The following is a 13,901-nucleotide window of genomic DNA, read 5'->3' as shown; positions in this document are numbered from 1 at the left end:
GGTGGACAGGGCTCACAGAGCTCTCGCGAGGAAGCCGCGAGTGGGGGGACTCCCCCCGAGAGCAATGCTGGTGAGGTCCCACAGGTACTTGGACAAGGACGTATTTTACGGTGGGCCAGGCAGACATGGAGTTGTAATTGGGAGAATAGTATCCTGCGGATCTATCAGGATCTGAGTACGGTGGTGGCCAGGAGAAGAGGGGGTTCAACCAGATAAAGGCGACCCTTTTTCAGAAAAAGGTGGTGGGGGGGTGTTGGTCGTTCTGGGTGAGTGTGCTTAACACTCAATTTGGCTCTGTTTCTTTACTTAGCTCTGGAGTCGCCAGGTATCGTTAAGATACCGCCACAAGTTCAAGGTGAAGTTCAAAGCAATAAATCCATACACCAGTTAGTAAGTTCAAACAACTGAGTTTATTATAATACAATTATAATAACTACCCATGCACACGCTAAAAGGATTAAGCTATTCCTACCGCTAAATAAACTAATACTTATCTCGAAGGAACTGCCGGGTCAGGGAACAAGGCCTCTTGCTCTGCTCTGGTCTGCAGACTTCAGGTTGGTATAAGTTAAAAGGGGTCAGGAGTGTCTATCTCTGGTAGCGATCGTTGTGAGACACTTACTTGCTGGCGGCTGCTGTCCGAACCCTCTCCTCTCTCTCGTTTAAGGTCTTCTTGGCAAAAGCTGGTCGAGGTGCTGGTCCACGGAGGAGTGCTGGTCAAAGAGAGAGGAGGGCTGGACGAGGAGACTGAACCATGTGTGGGACCTGTCTTTTATAGGCCCCAGGGATCCGCACACCTTTGGGCGGACTCCCTTACCTGCTTGGAATCGATTGGGTCTCTTCCCAGTCGATATGTTTGAATCCCCCCAATACTGAGGCTGTTCCTTAGCTACTGGGCGGGCTCTCAAGCTCTTTGTTTTCGAACCCTGCTGGTGCCTGAGTGTCTGGTGTCCTTTACAATGTTGCAGTTGCTTCCCCATTTGTGTCCATTGTATCTGGAATCGTTCCATTAACATGCTAATATCCCGGTGATTGTCTCATTAGTATGCGGAACGTTCGTTCGGTGCTGTCTGCTTTCTTAGTAGACAGAATCCACACCTGCTAGGTGCAGCCTGCTGGGGCTGCAAACATTGTCCATTTTATCCTGTATGCTTTGCGTTTTGTATTTAGGAAAATGGCCAAATTCGGCGGCTACGGTGGGGGGGGGGAACAATAGTTGGGAGAATGTCTGACGCCATGGGTGGGGGTCAACAAGCTAGCTGGGCGGGCTAGTTTACGGAAGTGCAGTGGTGATTTGGGCAGCCGAGAGTGAAGGAGTTCTCCTACTCACATGAGCATAAAGTGTACTCTCGGATTGATTTTTTAATTTTGGATAGGGCTTTACTGACGGGGGTAGTGGACAAGGGGTATTCGCAATCACAATCTCTGATCATGCCCCGCACTGGGTTGACCAACAGGTTAGCAAGGAGGGTAGCCAGCGCCCACACTGGAGGCTGGACGTGGGGCTTTTAGCTGATGAAGAGGTGTCCGGGCGGCTGAGGAAATGTGTTCAGAACTACCTGGATGTCAACGACAGGGGTGAAGTTTCGGCGGTGGTGGTCTGGGAGGCATTGAAGGCAGTGGGTTAGAGGGGAGCTGATCTCAGTACATGCCCATAGGGAGAAGGTAGATAGAGTAGAGACTGACCGACTGATAAAGGAGATATTGAAGGTCAGCAGGAGGTTTGCAGAGACCACAGAGGCAGGGATTCCCCGTGTTAAGGGAACGACAGAGGCTACAGGCGGAGTTTGGCTTGTTAACTACAGGGAGTGAGGTACAGCAGCTGACAAAGGCGAGAGGGACAATCTATGAGCATGGGGAGAGGGTCAGCAGAATGCTTGCGCAGCAGCTTAGAAAGAGGGAGGCAGCCAGGGAGATAGGGAAAGTAAAGGACAGGGGCGGGAACCTGGTTGGAGACTCAGCAGGGGTGAATAAGGCGTTCAAGAAGTTTTACAGTAGGCTGTACAGGTCGGAGGGGATGAGGCACTTTTAAGGGGGGCTGAATTTCCCGAAGGTGGACGGGGGTTGGTAGAAGGGCTGCAGGGCCCCGATCGGGTTGGAAGAGATAGCAGAGGGTCTGAAGGCCATGCAGTCGGGTAAACCCCCGGGGCCGGACGGGTACCCAGTGCAGTTTTATAAAAAGTTCTATGGGATATTGGGGCTGCTGTTGTTGAGGACATTCAATGAGGCAAGGCAACGTGGGGTGCTTCCCCCGACGATGTCACAGGTCACAATCTCATTGATCCTGAAGCGGGACAAGGACCCGGAGCTATGTGGGTCCTACAGGCCGATATCCCTACTAAATATGGACGTCAAGCTGCTGGCCAAATTCTTGTCCTCTAGGATTGAAGACTGTGTTCCGGATGTGATTGGGGAGGACCAGACGGGGTTCGTTAAGGGTAGGCAGTTGGTGGCCAATGTAAGAAGGGTGTTAAATATGATTATGATGCCCCCAGAAGGTAGGGATGTGGAGATAGTGGTCGCAATGGACGCAGAGAAGGCTTTTGATCGGGAGGAATGGGAATATCTGTGGGCGGTATTGGGACGGTTCGGATTTGGGCGGGGTTTTATTGACTGGGTCAGGTTGCTGTATCAGGCTCCTGTGGCGAGTGTACAAATAGGACAACATCGGACTATTTTAGGCTGCATCGGGGGACGAGACAAGGATGCCCCTCTCCCCACTGTTCGCATCAGCCATAGAGCCACTGGCAATTGCACTGAGAGCCTCAAGAAGCTGGAAGGGGGTAGTCCGGGGTGGGGGAGTGGAACACAGAGTCTCGCTTTACGCAGAAGACCTGCTCCTGTATGTATCGGACCCAGCAGAGGGGATGGAAGACATTAAGAGGATTCTGGGGGAATTTGGACGGTTTTCTGGGTATAAACTAAATATGGGGAAAAGTGAGATGTTCGCAGTCCAGGCAAGGGGGCAGGAGAGGTGATTGGGGGAGCTGCCATTCAGGGTGGTGGGGGGAAGCTTTTGGTACCTAGCCATCCAGGTGGTACAGGAATGGGAACGGCTACACAAGTTAAATTTTGCCTGATTAGTAGACCAAATGGTGCGACGCGCTCCCGATGTCACTAGCTGGGAGGGTGCAGACAGTGAAAATGACGGTCCTCCCGCGATTCCTGTTTGTGTTTCAGTATCTCGCCATCTTTATTCCACGGTCCTTTTTTAAACCGGTCAATAAGGTGATCACTGGCTTTGTATGGGCGGGTAAGACCCCGCGAGTAAAAAAGGAGATGGTTGAGCGGATCGGGGGGGAGGGCGGGCTGGTGCTACCAAACTTTAGCAATTATTATTGGGCGGCGAATATAGCCATGATCAGGAAGTTGGAGGTGGGGGGAGAGTCGGTTTGGGGAGCACGTTGAGGCAGCTTCATGCAAGGGCACCAGTTTGGGGGCGTTGATAACGGCGACTCTGCCGTTCCCGCCAGCACGGTACTCCACCAGCCCTGTGGTGGTGGCAGCCCTGAGAGTCTGGGGGCAATGGAGGAAGCATGTGGGGGCAGAGGGAGCATCGGTCTGGTCCCCAATTTGTAATAATCACGGTTTGCCCCGGGAAGGATGGATGTAGGGTTTCGGAGATGGCTGAGAGCAGCGATTGAGAGGATGGGAGATATGTTTATAGAGGGGAGCTTTTCTAGCCTGAGGGGGCTGGAGGAGAAATTTGGATTGGCAAGGGGAAACAAAATGTAGGTACCTGCAGGAGCGGGACTTCCTACGCAGGCAGGTCTCAACCTTCCCGCTCCTACCACAAGGGGGATACAGGACAGGGTAGTTTCTAGAGTGTGGGTGGGAGAAGGGAGGGTCTCTGACATTTACAAGGAACTCATGGGGTCAGAGGAGACGCAGACTGAGGAGTTGAAACGCAAGTGGGAAGAGGAGTTAGGAGGAGAGATAGAGGGTAGTCTCTGGGCGGACGCGTTGAGTAGAGTCAACGCGTCCACAACATGTGCCAGGCTTAGCCTGATATAATTTAAGGTCGTTCACTGGGCCCACTGACAGTGGCCCGGATGAGCAGGTTCTTTGGGGTAGAAGATAGGTGCACAAGGTCAGCGAACCATGTCCATATGTTCTGGGCATGCCCGAAGCTTAGGGGATTTTGGCAGGGGTTTGCGGATGTCATGTCCAAGGTGTTAAAAACAAGGGTGGCACCGAGTCCAGAGGTGGCAACTTTCAGTGTGTCGGAAGATCCAGGAATCCAGGAGGCGAAAGAGGCCTTTGCTTCCCTGGTAGCCCGGACATGGATTCTATTAGCTTGGAGGGACTCAAAGCCCCCGAAGACGGAGGCCTGGCTAACTGACATGGCTAGTTTTCTCTGTCTGGAGAAAATCAAGTTCGCCCTGAGAGGGTCAATGTTCAGATTCGCCCAGAGGTGGCAGCCATTTGTCGACTTCTCTGCGGAAAATAGTAGGAATTAAGATGGAAATGTAATCATGTCTGTATGTAATTACAAGTTCTGACCACTAAGTGTCACCGTAGAACAGGCTCATTTGCAGCCTCTATTGTATTAGCTCGCAGATAAGTGAGAAGGGAGATAGTTTAGAAATACCATTCTCTGATGTTAAAAAAAACTTGTGGGCTCACCAAGTATTCTCCTAGACAAATCCTGTTGGCATATTTTTTTCTTGGTTCAACTTTGCAAATAGTCCCCCCATGCACCATGCTCCTAGGCTTTTCCCTTGAGTTGCTGGGAGTAGTGTCCGGAATAATAATCTTTAATTTGCGGCAACTCCACAACCATCCTGGAGGGCTAATAACCATATGACATACAATCAGGGCGGCACTGTGGTTAGCACTGTTGCTTCACAACTCCAGGGTCCCAGGTTCGATTCCCCGCTGGGTCACTGTGCGGAGTCTGCACGTTCCCCCGTGTCTGCGTGGGTTTCCTCCGGGTGCTCCGGTTTCCTCCCACAAGTCCCGAAAGACTAATTTGGACATTCTGGATTCTCCCTCCGTGTACCCGAACAGGTGCCGGAATGTGGTGACTAGGGGCTTTTCACAGTAACTTCATTGCAGTGTTAATGTAAGCCCACTTGTGACAATAAAGATTATCATTTAAAAAGTCAGCAGCAACTTGCTCACCCAGGCTATATCAGTCTGTTTGGTCTGCAATCCTTGAACACCTGCCACTTCCAAAGATTTGAGGTGGGATTCTCTGTCCAGCAACGCCGGAATCGTGAAACGCGATTGGGTGGAGAATCGGGTGCGAGCCAAAAATTGTGGCCGGCGCCAGGGGTTATCCGCTGGGATCATGGTTGACGTCACCTATCCGGAGGACACAGGCCAATGCTGAGACCTGCTACTACCATGTTGAGGCACCCTCAATTACGACGTGAGAGCGAAGTCGGTAATCAAAAGGCTTTAATCTACAGAGAACTGAACAGCATCCGAGAGAAGTGTGCTCACCACATGGAGCCTTATCCTATATACCGTTTCCTGGGGGCGGAGCCAGAGGCGGAGTCCACCAGGGTTCCAAGCCTCTTAAAGGGGCAAGGTATGAAAGGTCAGGTACCATTTACAGCAGTTATTAATACTGTTCATCACAGACGTCCATGCTGCGACCAAGGACATGATCGAGCTGTGTCTTAAAGAGGCGGTTTAGGTGCCTGGACTGCTCTGCGGGGGTCTCCATTACAGAGCTAGGAGAGTGTCCCACATAGTGATGGCTGCTGCATCCTCCACAACCTAATATGGCAGAGGACCGACATGCTGGAGGAGAGGATGGACGGCAGGCGCGTCCAATGAGGAGGATGCCTGGGAGGGCCAGGATGGGGAGGGAACAGTCAACATGTGTGCCAGGGCCGATGCGGTGTGCATGTGATGCTCTAATTATCCCCAGGTTTGCCAACTAGGGGGGACTGGCCAGTGGTATGAACATCCCATCCCACCCCCCCATCACCCCTCATGTCCACCTTCCCTGCATCAACCCACACCAGCATCCCCACCCCACCCGGAACCCCTCCGTGATCCCTACCTGCCTCACTACAGGGTGCGGGCCCTGGATTGGCAGTGACAGTGGGTCAGGTCCATGAGATGGGGGATGATGAACTCTGGTGCTCTGCATCGTTTGACAACGTCTGACTCGTGCCCAGAATAGCACTTTGCACCGTTACCTCGGTGATCGCAGCATGCGAGCTGGCCATTCCATCACACGGTCCCATGCGGGTGACGGAGTTCAGGACAGGGTGTAAAGAATTGGGGGTGGGGCCTGGTATCGGAGCAGTGAGAAGTCGCTGAACTGGAGGCCCTGGCCTGTAACCACCTCCAACAGCCGCCCAATCCCCCTGCCCCACCTCCCCAGCACTCCCTCACCAGCCAGCCCAGCCAAGCCCAGACCAGCTCACCCTTCACATCCTTCTGACAGAGCACTGGGCAATGCCGCCCACACCCGCAGCTATGACCCGTTGTGACTGGGCCAAACTCTGAAGCGCCGCTGCAATTTCCAGCTGGCCCTGGACATACTGCCTGACTGCCTGTGCCTGGCTATCCCTGTCCTGTGCTTCGGCCACTGCCCGCACAGAGTGCCCTAGGCCTTGGACATCCTGATCCATCGCCCCCAAGGCCTCCACCGCGGACGCCACCAGTGCGGTGTTGGCCTGGGTAGCACGCATGGTCAGCATCACCTCCTGCCCCTGTAGGCAGTTGGACTCTTCCAACTGCACCTGCAGGCTCTGGCTGGTTGCTGACAACCCCTCATGCAGTCCCCGGCTCTGGGTCTGCATCTCCAGCATCAATGGGACTGCCCTTTCCAGAAGCCCAAGACCCGTCTGGGCGGCAGCTAGTCCCTGGGGTTGGGCTGCCCTCCGACCATCTGCCCCCTCAGGCGTATCTACCTCCACCTGATGTACTGCTGCACATGTGTGGTGCGCACTAGATAGTATCCCATGAGCCTCTTCACTAAAGTGCCCAACTGAGGTGAGTAACTCTGCCGAGGTGGAGGGTGTTGGAGGCAGCTATGACGGAAAGTTGGCGTCTTCCGCAGACTGGTGCTCCGTGCTGTCATCTGGGGGCTCAAGTCGCTGTCCGTTGCTGCCCCGGTCAGGCCGGGGGCAGGGGACTCCAGAAGGGCCCGCCTCGTCGCCAGGTGATCCTGTCAGGTGACATGGCGCATGGTTGGATCGCGGGTTGGGTGGTGTGGGGGTGGTGTGGGTTGTGCCATGTGTGCCCTAGGAACACCGCAACTCAGCAGTGGCTCGCTTGCCCAATGCCAAACTGTGCCTCAGCGACTGCCCTCTCTCCGGAACAACCAACCAGCTCCAGTGCCCAGCGCTCCATGCCAGTGAGGGGCCACAGTCCCAGTGGTCCCCCTCCTGTCTTCTCTCTCTCCCTGAGGTTGTGTGCCGCTCTCTGCTAGTGGGATTTGGGACACGATGCTGGATATTACTCCGGCCGTCCTGAGGAGGTCATGCAGTTTCTTGCAGCACTGCTGGCTGGTCCTGGCGGCGTGGCCCATGGTGCTCATGACCTCTGCGACCTGCGGCCAGGCCCGGTGTTTGGCAGTGTATGGTGGCCTTCTTCCCACCCTGGAGTACAAGGTGGCCCGCTTCTCCTCCACGGCGTCGAGCAGGATCTCCAGCCTTGCATTCGCGAACCGGGCCACTCTCCGTGCTGCCATCTTGTTGGCTGGGATGAGTGTGTGTGGAAATGGAGTGCTAACATGTGGCTGCAGCTTGCCAGCCTCTCGAGTGGCAATCCTGACCCCAGTGAATTGGACACTGCTTTTCATTGGAATCGCTGGGGTTCCACGTGGTGCCAGTGCTAGCCCAATAACGGATCATGAATTGCTCCGGGACCGGCGCCACTTTAATGTTCATAGAAGTCCACCGACTCAGTCCTGGCATCAACACTTGGTCTCTGCAGCGGAGGATCCGGCCCCTGATGCCCTGCACTGATCACCTGCTCCTCCTTACTCAAAGATTATTTCAGCTCTTCGTTACCCAAAGTGGAATCCTTTGCACACCCCCCTTACAACTTGCATTTCTGCATTGCCACTGCCTTCCCCACACTGTCAGCTTTTTAGGCCTTTCTACCACCCCTATAAGAACATAAGAACTAGGAGCAGGAGTAGGCCATCTGGCCCCTCGAGCCTGCTCCGCCATTCAATGAGATCATGGCTGATCTTTTGTGGACTCAGCTCCACTTTTCGGCCTGAACACCATAACCCTTAATCCCTTCCTTCTTCAAAAAACTATCTATCTTTATCTTGAAAACATTTAATGAAGGAGCCTCTACTGCTTCACTGGGCAAGGAATTCCATAGATTCACAACCCTTTGGGTGAAGAAATTCCTCCTAAACTCAGTCCTAAATCCACTTCCCCTTATTTTGAGGCTATGCCCCCTAGTTCTGCTTTCACCCGCCAGTGGAAACAACCTGCCCGCATCTATCCTATCTATTCCCTTCATAATTTTATATGTTTCTATAAAATCCCCCCTCATCCTTCTAAATTCCAACGAGTACAGTCCCAGTCTACTCAACCTCTCCTCGTAATCCAATCCCTTCAGCTTTGGGATTAACCTAGTGAATCTCCTCTGCACACCCTCCAGTGCCAGTACGTCCTTTCTCAAGTAAGGAGACCAAAATTGAACACAATACTTCAGGTGTGGCCTCACTAACACCTTATACAATTGCAGCAGAACCTCCCTAGTCTTAAACTCCATCCCTCTAGCAATGAAGGACAAAATTCCATTCGCCTTCTTAATCACCTGTTGCACCTGTAAACCAACTTTTTGCGACTCATGCAGTAGCACACCCAGGTCTCTCTGCACAGCAGCATGCTTTAATATTTTATCATTTAAATAATAATCCCGTTTGCTGTTATTCCGACCAAAATGGATAACCACATTTGTCAACATTGTATTCCATCTGCCAGACCCTAGCCCATTCACTTAACCTATCCAAATCCCTCTGCAGACTTCCAGTATCCTCTGCACTTTTTGCTTTACCACTTATCTTTGTGTCATCTGCAAACTTGGACACATTGCCCTTGGTCCCCAACTCCAAATCATCTATGTAAATTGTGAACAATGTGAACAATTGTGAACTATGAGGAACATGTCATCAAACCCTGCACCCCACTTTGTTACCAAGCATGACAATGAATAAATCCAGCCTTCCTCCAACCTCCCAAGGCTCTCCGCTGAGCAGTGTTGCTGACCCATTATAGCTTCCTCCTCCACAGAGCTTCAAAGTGGACCCAGGAAACTACTGCTCTTCTATCAGAAACTCACCAATCCTCAACCTCCTCTTCTCCCTCCCTTCTTTCTCTCGCTCTTCCCCAATTCACCTTCCCTCATCCTCCTCTTCCCATCTTTCTCTCCTATCCTTCCTCCCATTCCCCGCCCCCCCCCTCCCCCCCCCACCCGCCTAACACTCTCCTCTCTTGATTTCATTGCCATATAGATCCAATGACTGCATTTTTCCTTGGACACTGTTTAAATACCACATTTGAGTTTGACTCCTCGAGATAAGCCAGTTAATGAAATAGGACAAACTTGGTGCTGTGTTTATCAGCCACATCTTTGACACGTGGTGAGTCCCAATATACTCGCGTAGTCAGCCGCCCTGGTTCAGCCACCTTCTCCCTGGGCCCGGGACACTTTATCCTCGGAGGTTCATAATCTATTAAAATCAAGAAATTGTTAATTAATATCCTTTTGCATTCTGATTGTTTCCCCACGTCCCACCCACCCTGAAGGCAGTGAGCAATGCTTTGATGTTGTTTTACAGGTACCAGCAGTTCGAGAGCCATATGTCCATGCTGTGAGTTGTGTGTGAATGGAGTGGAGCATCACATCCAGCACTGGTCCTGTTCTGTTCGAACCGGACAGATGGTAATCTGTAGTGTGAAACTCAGTTGACTTTTTGCTCCACCAACCCAGAAACACTAATGTCAATGTTCAATAACTCCATTCCTATATGGCTGTGGTGGAGAGCAGCTAACTTGGCACAGGGCATGGATCAGGCCAGGAATCTTACAGCTGTGTGTGGATCGGTTACATACACTGTAAAATATTTCTAAATGTATTTGTACTGCACTGTATAGATCAAGTCAATTTTGTTCCCAATAGGCCAATTTATGAAATCAGGTTGGCTTTGTGACAAAACTATCTTGGGATAATTAATAAATAAAAGGTTTATTTTTGGAGAGCACTGGCTCAGTTTTCTCTGATCTTGACAGATTCTGGTTCAGCCCAGCTGAGGTAATCAGCATTTCCAATTTTTGATTCAATGGTAAATTACTTTGGCCAACTTCAGCCTTGGTCCCAGTGGAGACCAGGGGCTGGATTCTCCCCTACCCAGCGGGGCGGGGGATCCCGGCGGGATGGAGTGGCATGAACCACTCCGGCGTTGGGCTGCCCCAAAGGTGTGGATTTCTCCGCACCTTTAGGGGCCAGGCCCTCACCTTGAGGGGCTAGGCCCACGCCGGAGTGGTTCCCATCCCGCTGGCTGGCATGGAAGTCTTTGGCGTGGGATTCACGCCGGCCCCCGGCAATTCTCCGACCCGGCGGGGGGTTCGGAGAATCCAGCCCCAGATCACCAAAATAAAACTGTTCACTCGAAGAGGGTACAAAATGGTAAGGATTAAACACAGGAAACTTTGAACCAGTATATTAAGGCATGCTGACAGGGCAGAATGAGAAGACTTACTCAGAACTGGTCATTTAATATTTGATTTGGGGTTATTTGATGCTGGCACCAGTTAATAAAAAGACCTATAACCAAAATCTTCACCTTAACAGGCAGAGGTTTGAAAGTTGTTCAAACAATTAAAATGTCACAGAATTGTCACGGAGCAAGATTTGGCCCATTATGCCTGTACCAGCTCTCCTTGGAGCTGACTTTGTTTGAAATTACTCTCAGCTGAGTCACTGAATGAATTAATCATTCTTATATTTCAATTTTTAAGAGAAATGTTAACTCAGAATTTGAAATCTGTTAACACCTGTCATAAAGTAGCAGGCAAAGGACTATCATAGAAATAAATTCAGCATTCATCTGCCAGCATCACCAACAGCAATTATCACCAAAATAATGCCAGTGTGGAACTTCAAATGAAAGGAGGAACGACTAAAACAACACGATGTGGTTACAGAGACTTCTTTGGTGAGCTCTCGGAAACTCACAGAATTTGGGTTTTTTTTGACAACGTTTTGATAGCGTGTTTCTCATTAAAGTGTGTGTGAACAGTGAAAGCACAGTAGAATTTTGAGGAGCTGTGTTTGACACATAGGATAAGGAAGTCAGGAAATAAAACCCATTCTTTTTTCCTTTTATAAATTGCGAGAATTTAATAATTACAAAACCAAGTGGGTTCCAGTCCAATTTACCTACACATAAAGGTTCACTCCCACTCCACTGGCCATTCTCCAGGCACTTTCTCGTTCTGTCTCCTTCCAGTTGGTATCCTTGCTCACATATGTACTCACACTGGGAATCCATACGTATCCCCTTGGAGCACACATACGATCCATATGGAAACGCCGGAAGTGTATGACAACGCACCTCTGGGAAGGAAATAGTCATTAGCAATGCAATTGGACTATCAACATTGTGATGTTGAAAGGTAACAATTTATCCCAGTTACACTGTACATAAAATTAGCTTAAACTCACGGTTAGTTTGTGAATTTGAGGGGTTTCTGACCCGGTTGGTTCAACTTACAGTATCGACACAGCAGAGAACTAGTTTATATAAATGCATAATATTTATGAAACTCCCATAGTTTTGAATTATGATTATATGAAATGTTGCCAAAAATCAGATCATTATTTATCCGTAATCCATTTATCAGTAATCCAGTCAAATAGGCTAAGTTGGATCTTGGAGAAAAGCTACTGGCATCTAAAATAAGCTTATTAATTTGTTGATCATGCCCACCTTGCGACACAAATCTTGCTCCTGAGTAATGTAAAGGAACCAGTAGAGTTGATGAGGGGGAGCCAGTGGATGTGGTTTACTTGGACTTTCAGAAAGCTTTCAACAAAGTCCCACATAAGAGATTAGGGTATAAAATTAAAGCGCTCAGGAATAAGGGTAGTGTATTGAGATGGATAGAAAATGGATTGGCAGACAGGAAACAAAGGGTAGGAATAAACTACTAGAACTCCAGCAATTCACAATTAATGATTTAGATGAGGGAACTAAATGCAATATCTCCAAATTAGCAGAAGACACAAAGCTGGTGACAATGAGCTGTGAGGAGGATGCACAAATGCTTCAGTGTGATTTGGACAAGTTGAGTGAGTGGGCAAATGCATGGCAGATGCAGGAAAATGTGGATAAATGTGAGGTTATCTGCTTTGGTAGCAAAGCAAGATGGCAGATTATTAAATGAATTGTTCAAGAAGGGGAGTAGAGATAACCCCAGTAACTATAGGCCGGTGAGCCTAACGTCTGTGGTGGGTAAAGTCTTGGAGAGGATTATAAAAGATACGATTTATAATCATCTAGATAGGAATAATATGATTAGGGATAGTCAGCATGGTTTTGTGAAGGGTAGGTCATGCCTCACAAACCTTATCGAGTTCTTTGAGAAGACAGGAAACAAAGAGTAGGAATAAACTACTAGAATAAACCTCACGGTAGCATGGTGGTTAGCATCAATGCTTCACAGCTCCAGGGTCCCAGGTTCGATTCCCGGCTGGGTCACTGTCTGTGTGGAGTCTGCACGTCCTCCCCGTGTGTGCGTGGGTTTCCTCCGGGTGCTCCGGTTTCCTCCCACAGTCCAAAGATGTGCGGGTTAGGTGGATTGGCCATGCTAAATTGCCCGTAGTGTAAGGTTAATGGGGGGATTGTTGGGTTACGGGTATACGGGTTACGTGGGTTTAAGTAGGGTGATAATTGCTCGGCACAACATCGAGGGCCGAAGGGCCTGTTCTGTGCTGTACTGTTCTATGTTCTATGTGACTGAACAGGTAGACGAGGGTAGAGCAGTTGATGTGGTGTATATGGATTTCAGTAAAGCGTTTGATAAGGTTCCCCACGGTCGGCTATTGCAGAAAATACGGAGGCTGGGGATTGAGGGTGATTTAGAGATGTGGATCAGAAATTGGCTAGTTGAAAGAAGACAGAGAGTGGTAGTTGATGGGAAATGTTCAGAATGGAGTTCAGTTATGAATGGCGTACCACAAGGATCTGTTCTGGGACCGTTGCTGTTTGTCATTTTTATAAATGACCTAGAGGAGGGCCTAGAAGGATGGGTGAGTAAATTTGCAGACGACACTAAAGTCGGTGGAGTTGTAGACAGTGCGGAAGAATGTTGCAGGTTACAGAGGGACATAGATAAGCTGCAGAGCTGGGCTGAGAGGTGGCAAATGGAGTTTAATGTGGAGAAGTGTGAGGTGATTCACTTTGGAAAGAATAACAGGAATGCGGAATATTTGGCTAATGGTAACATTCTTGGTAGTGTGGATGAGCAGAGGGATCTCGGTGTCCATGTACATAGATCCCTGAACGTTGCCACCCAGGTTGATAGGGTTGTGAAGAAGGCCTATGGTGTGTTGGCCTTTATTGGTAGAGGGATTGAGTTCCGGAGCCACGAGGTCATGTTGCAGTTGTACAAAACTCTAGTACGGCCGCATTTGGAGTATTGCGTACAGTTCTGGTCGCCTCATTATAGGAAGGACGTGGAACGGGTGCAGAGGAGATTTACCAGGATGTTGCCTGGTATGGAGGGAAAATCTTATGAGGAAAGGCTGATGGACTTGAGGTTGTTTTCGTTAGAGAGAAGAAGGTTAAGAGGTGACTTAATGGAGGCATACAAAATGATCAGAGGGTTAGATAGGGTGAACAGCGAGAGCCTTCTCCCGCGTATGGAGGTGGCTAGCACGAGGGGACATAGCCTTAAATTGAGGGGTAA

General features: G+C 50.0%; 1 protein-coding gene across 1 annotated transcript in view; it reads right to left on the bottom strand.

The window, feature by feature from the left end:
* Positions 1–13,901, bottom strand: part of srpx2 (sushi-repeat containing protein X-linked 2) — a 103,611-nt gene that overhangs the window by 23,996 nt on the left and 65,714 nt on the right. Inside the window, exons 5-6 of the mRNA XM_038775634.1 lie at positions 11,371–11,547; positions 9,535–9,661 (exon numbers count right to left, since the gene is read on the bottom strand). Coding sequence (XP_038631562.1) covers positions 9,535–9,661; positions 11,371–11,547 — 304 coding nt within the window. The remainder of the gene's footprint in view (positions 1–9,534; positions 9,662–11,370; positions 11,548–13,901) is intronic.

The sequence above is a fragment of the Scyliorhinus canicula genome, chromosome 17 (genome assembly GCF_902713615.1).
Source record: "Scyliorhinus canicula chromosome 17, sScyCan1.1, whole genome shotgun sequence".
Taxonomy (NCBI): domain Eukaryota; kingdom Metazoa; phylum Chordata; class Chondrichthyes; order Carcharhiniformes; family Scyliorhinidae; genus Scyliorhinus; species Scyliorhinus canicula.
Note: the sequence above shows the minus strand (reverse complement) of the source record. Positions and strands in the feature narration are given on the sequence as shown.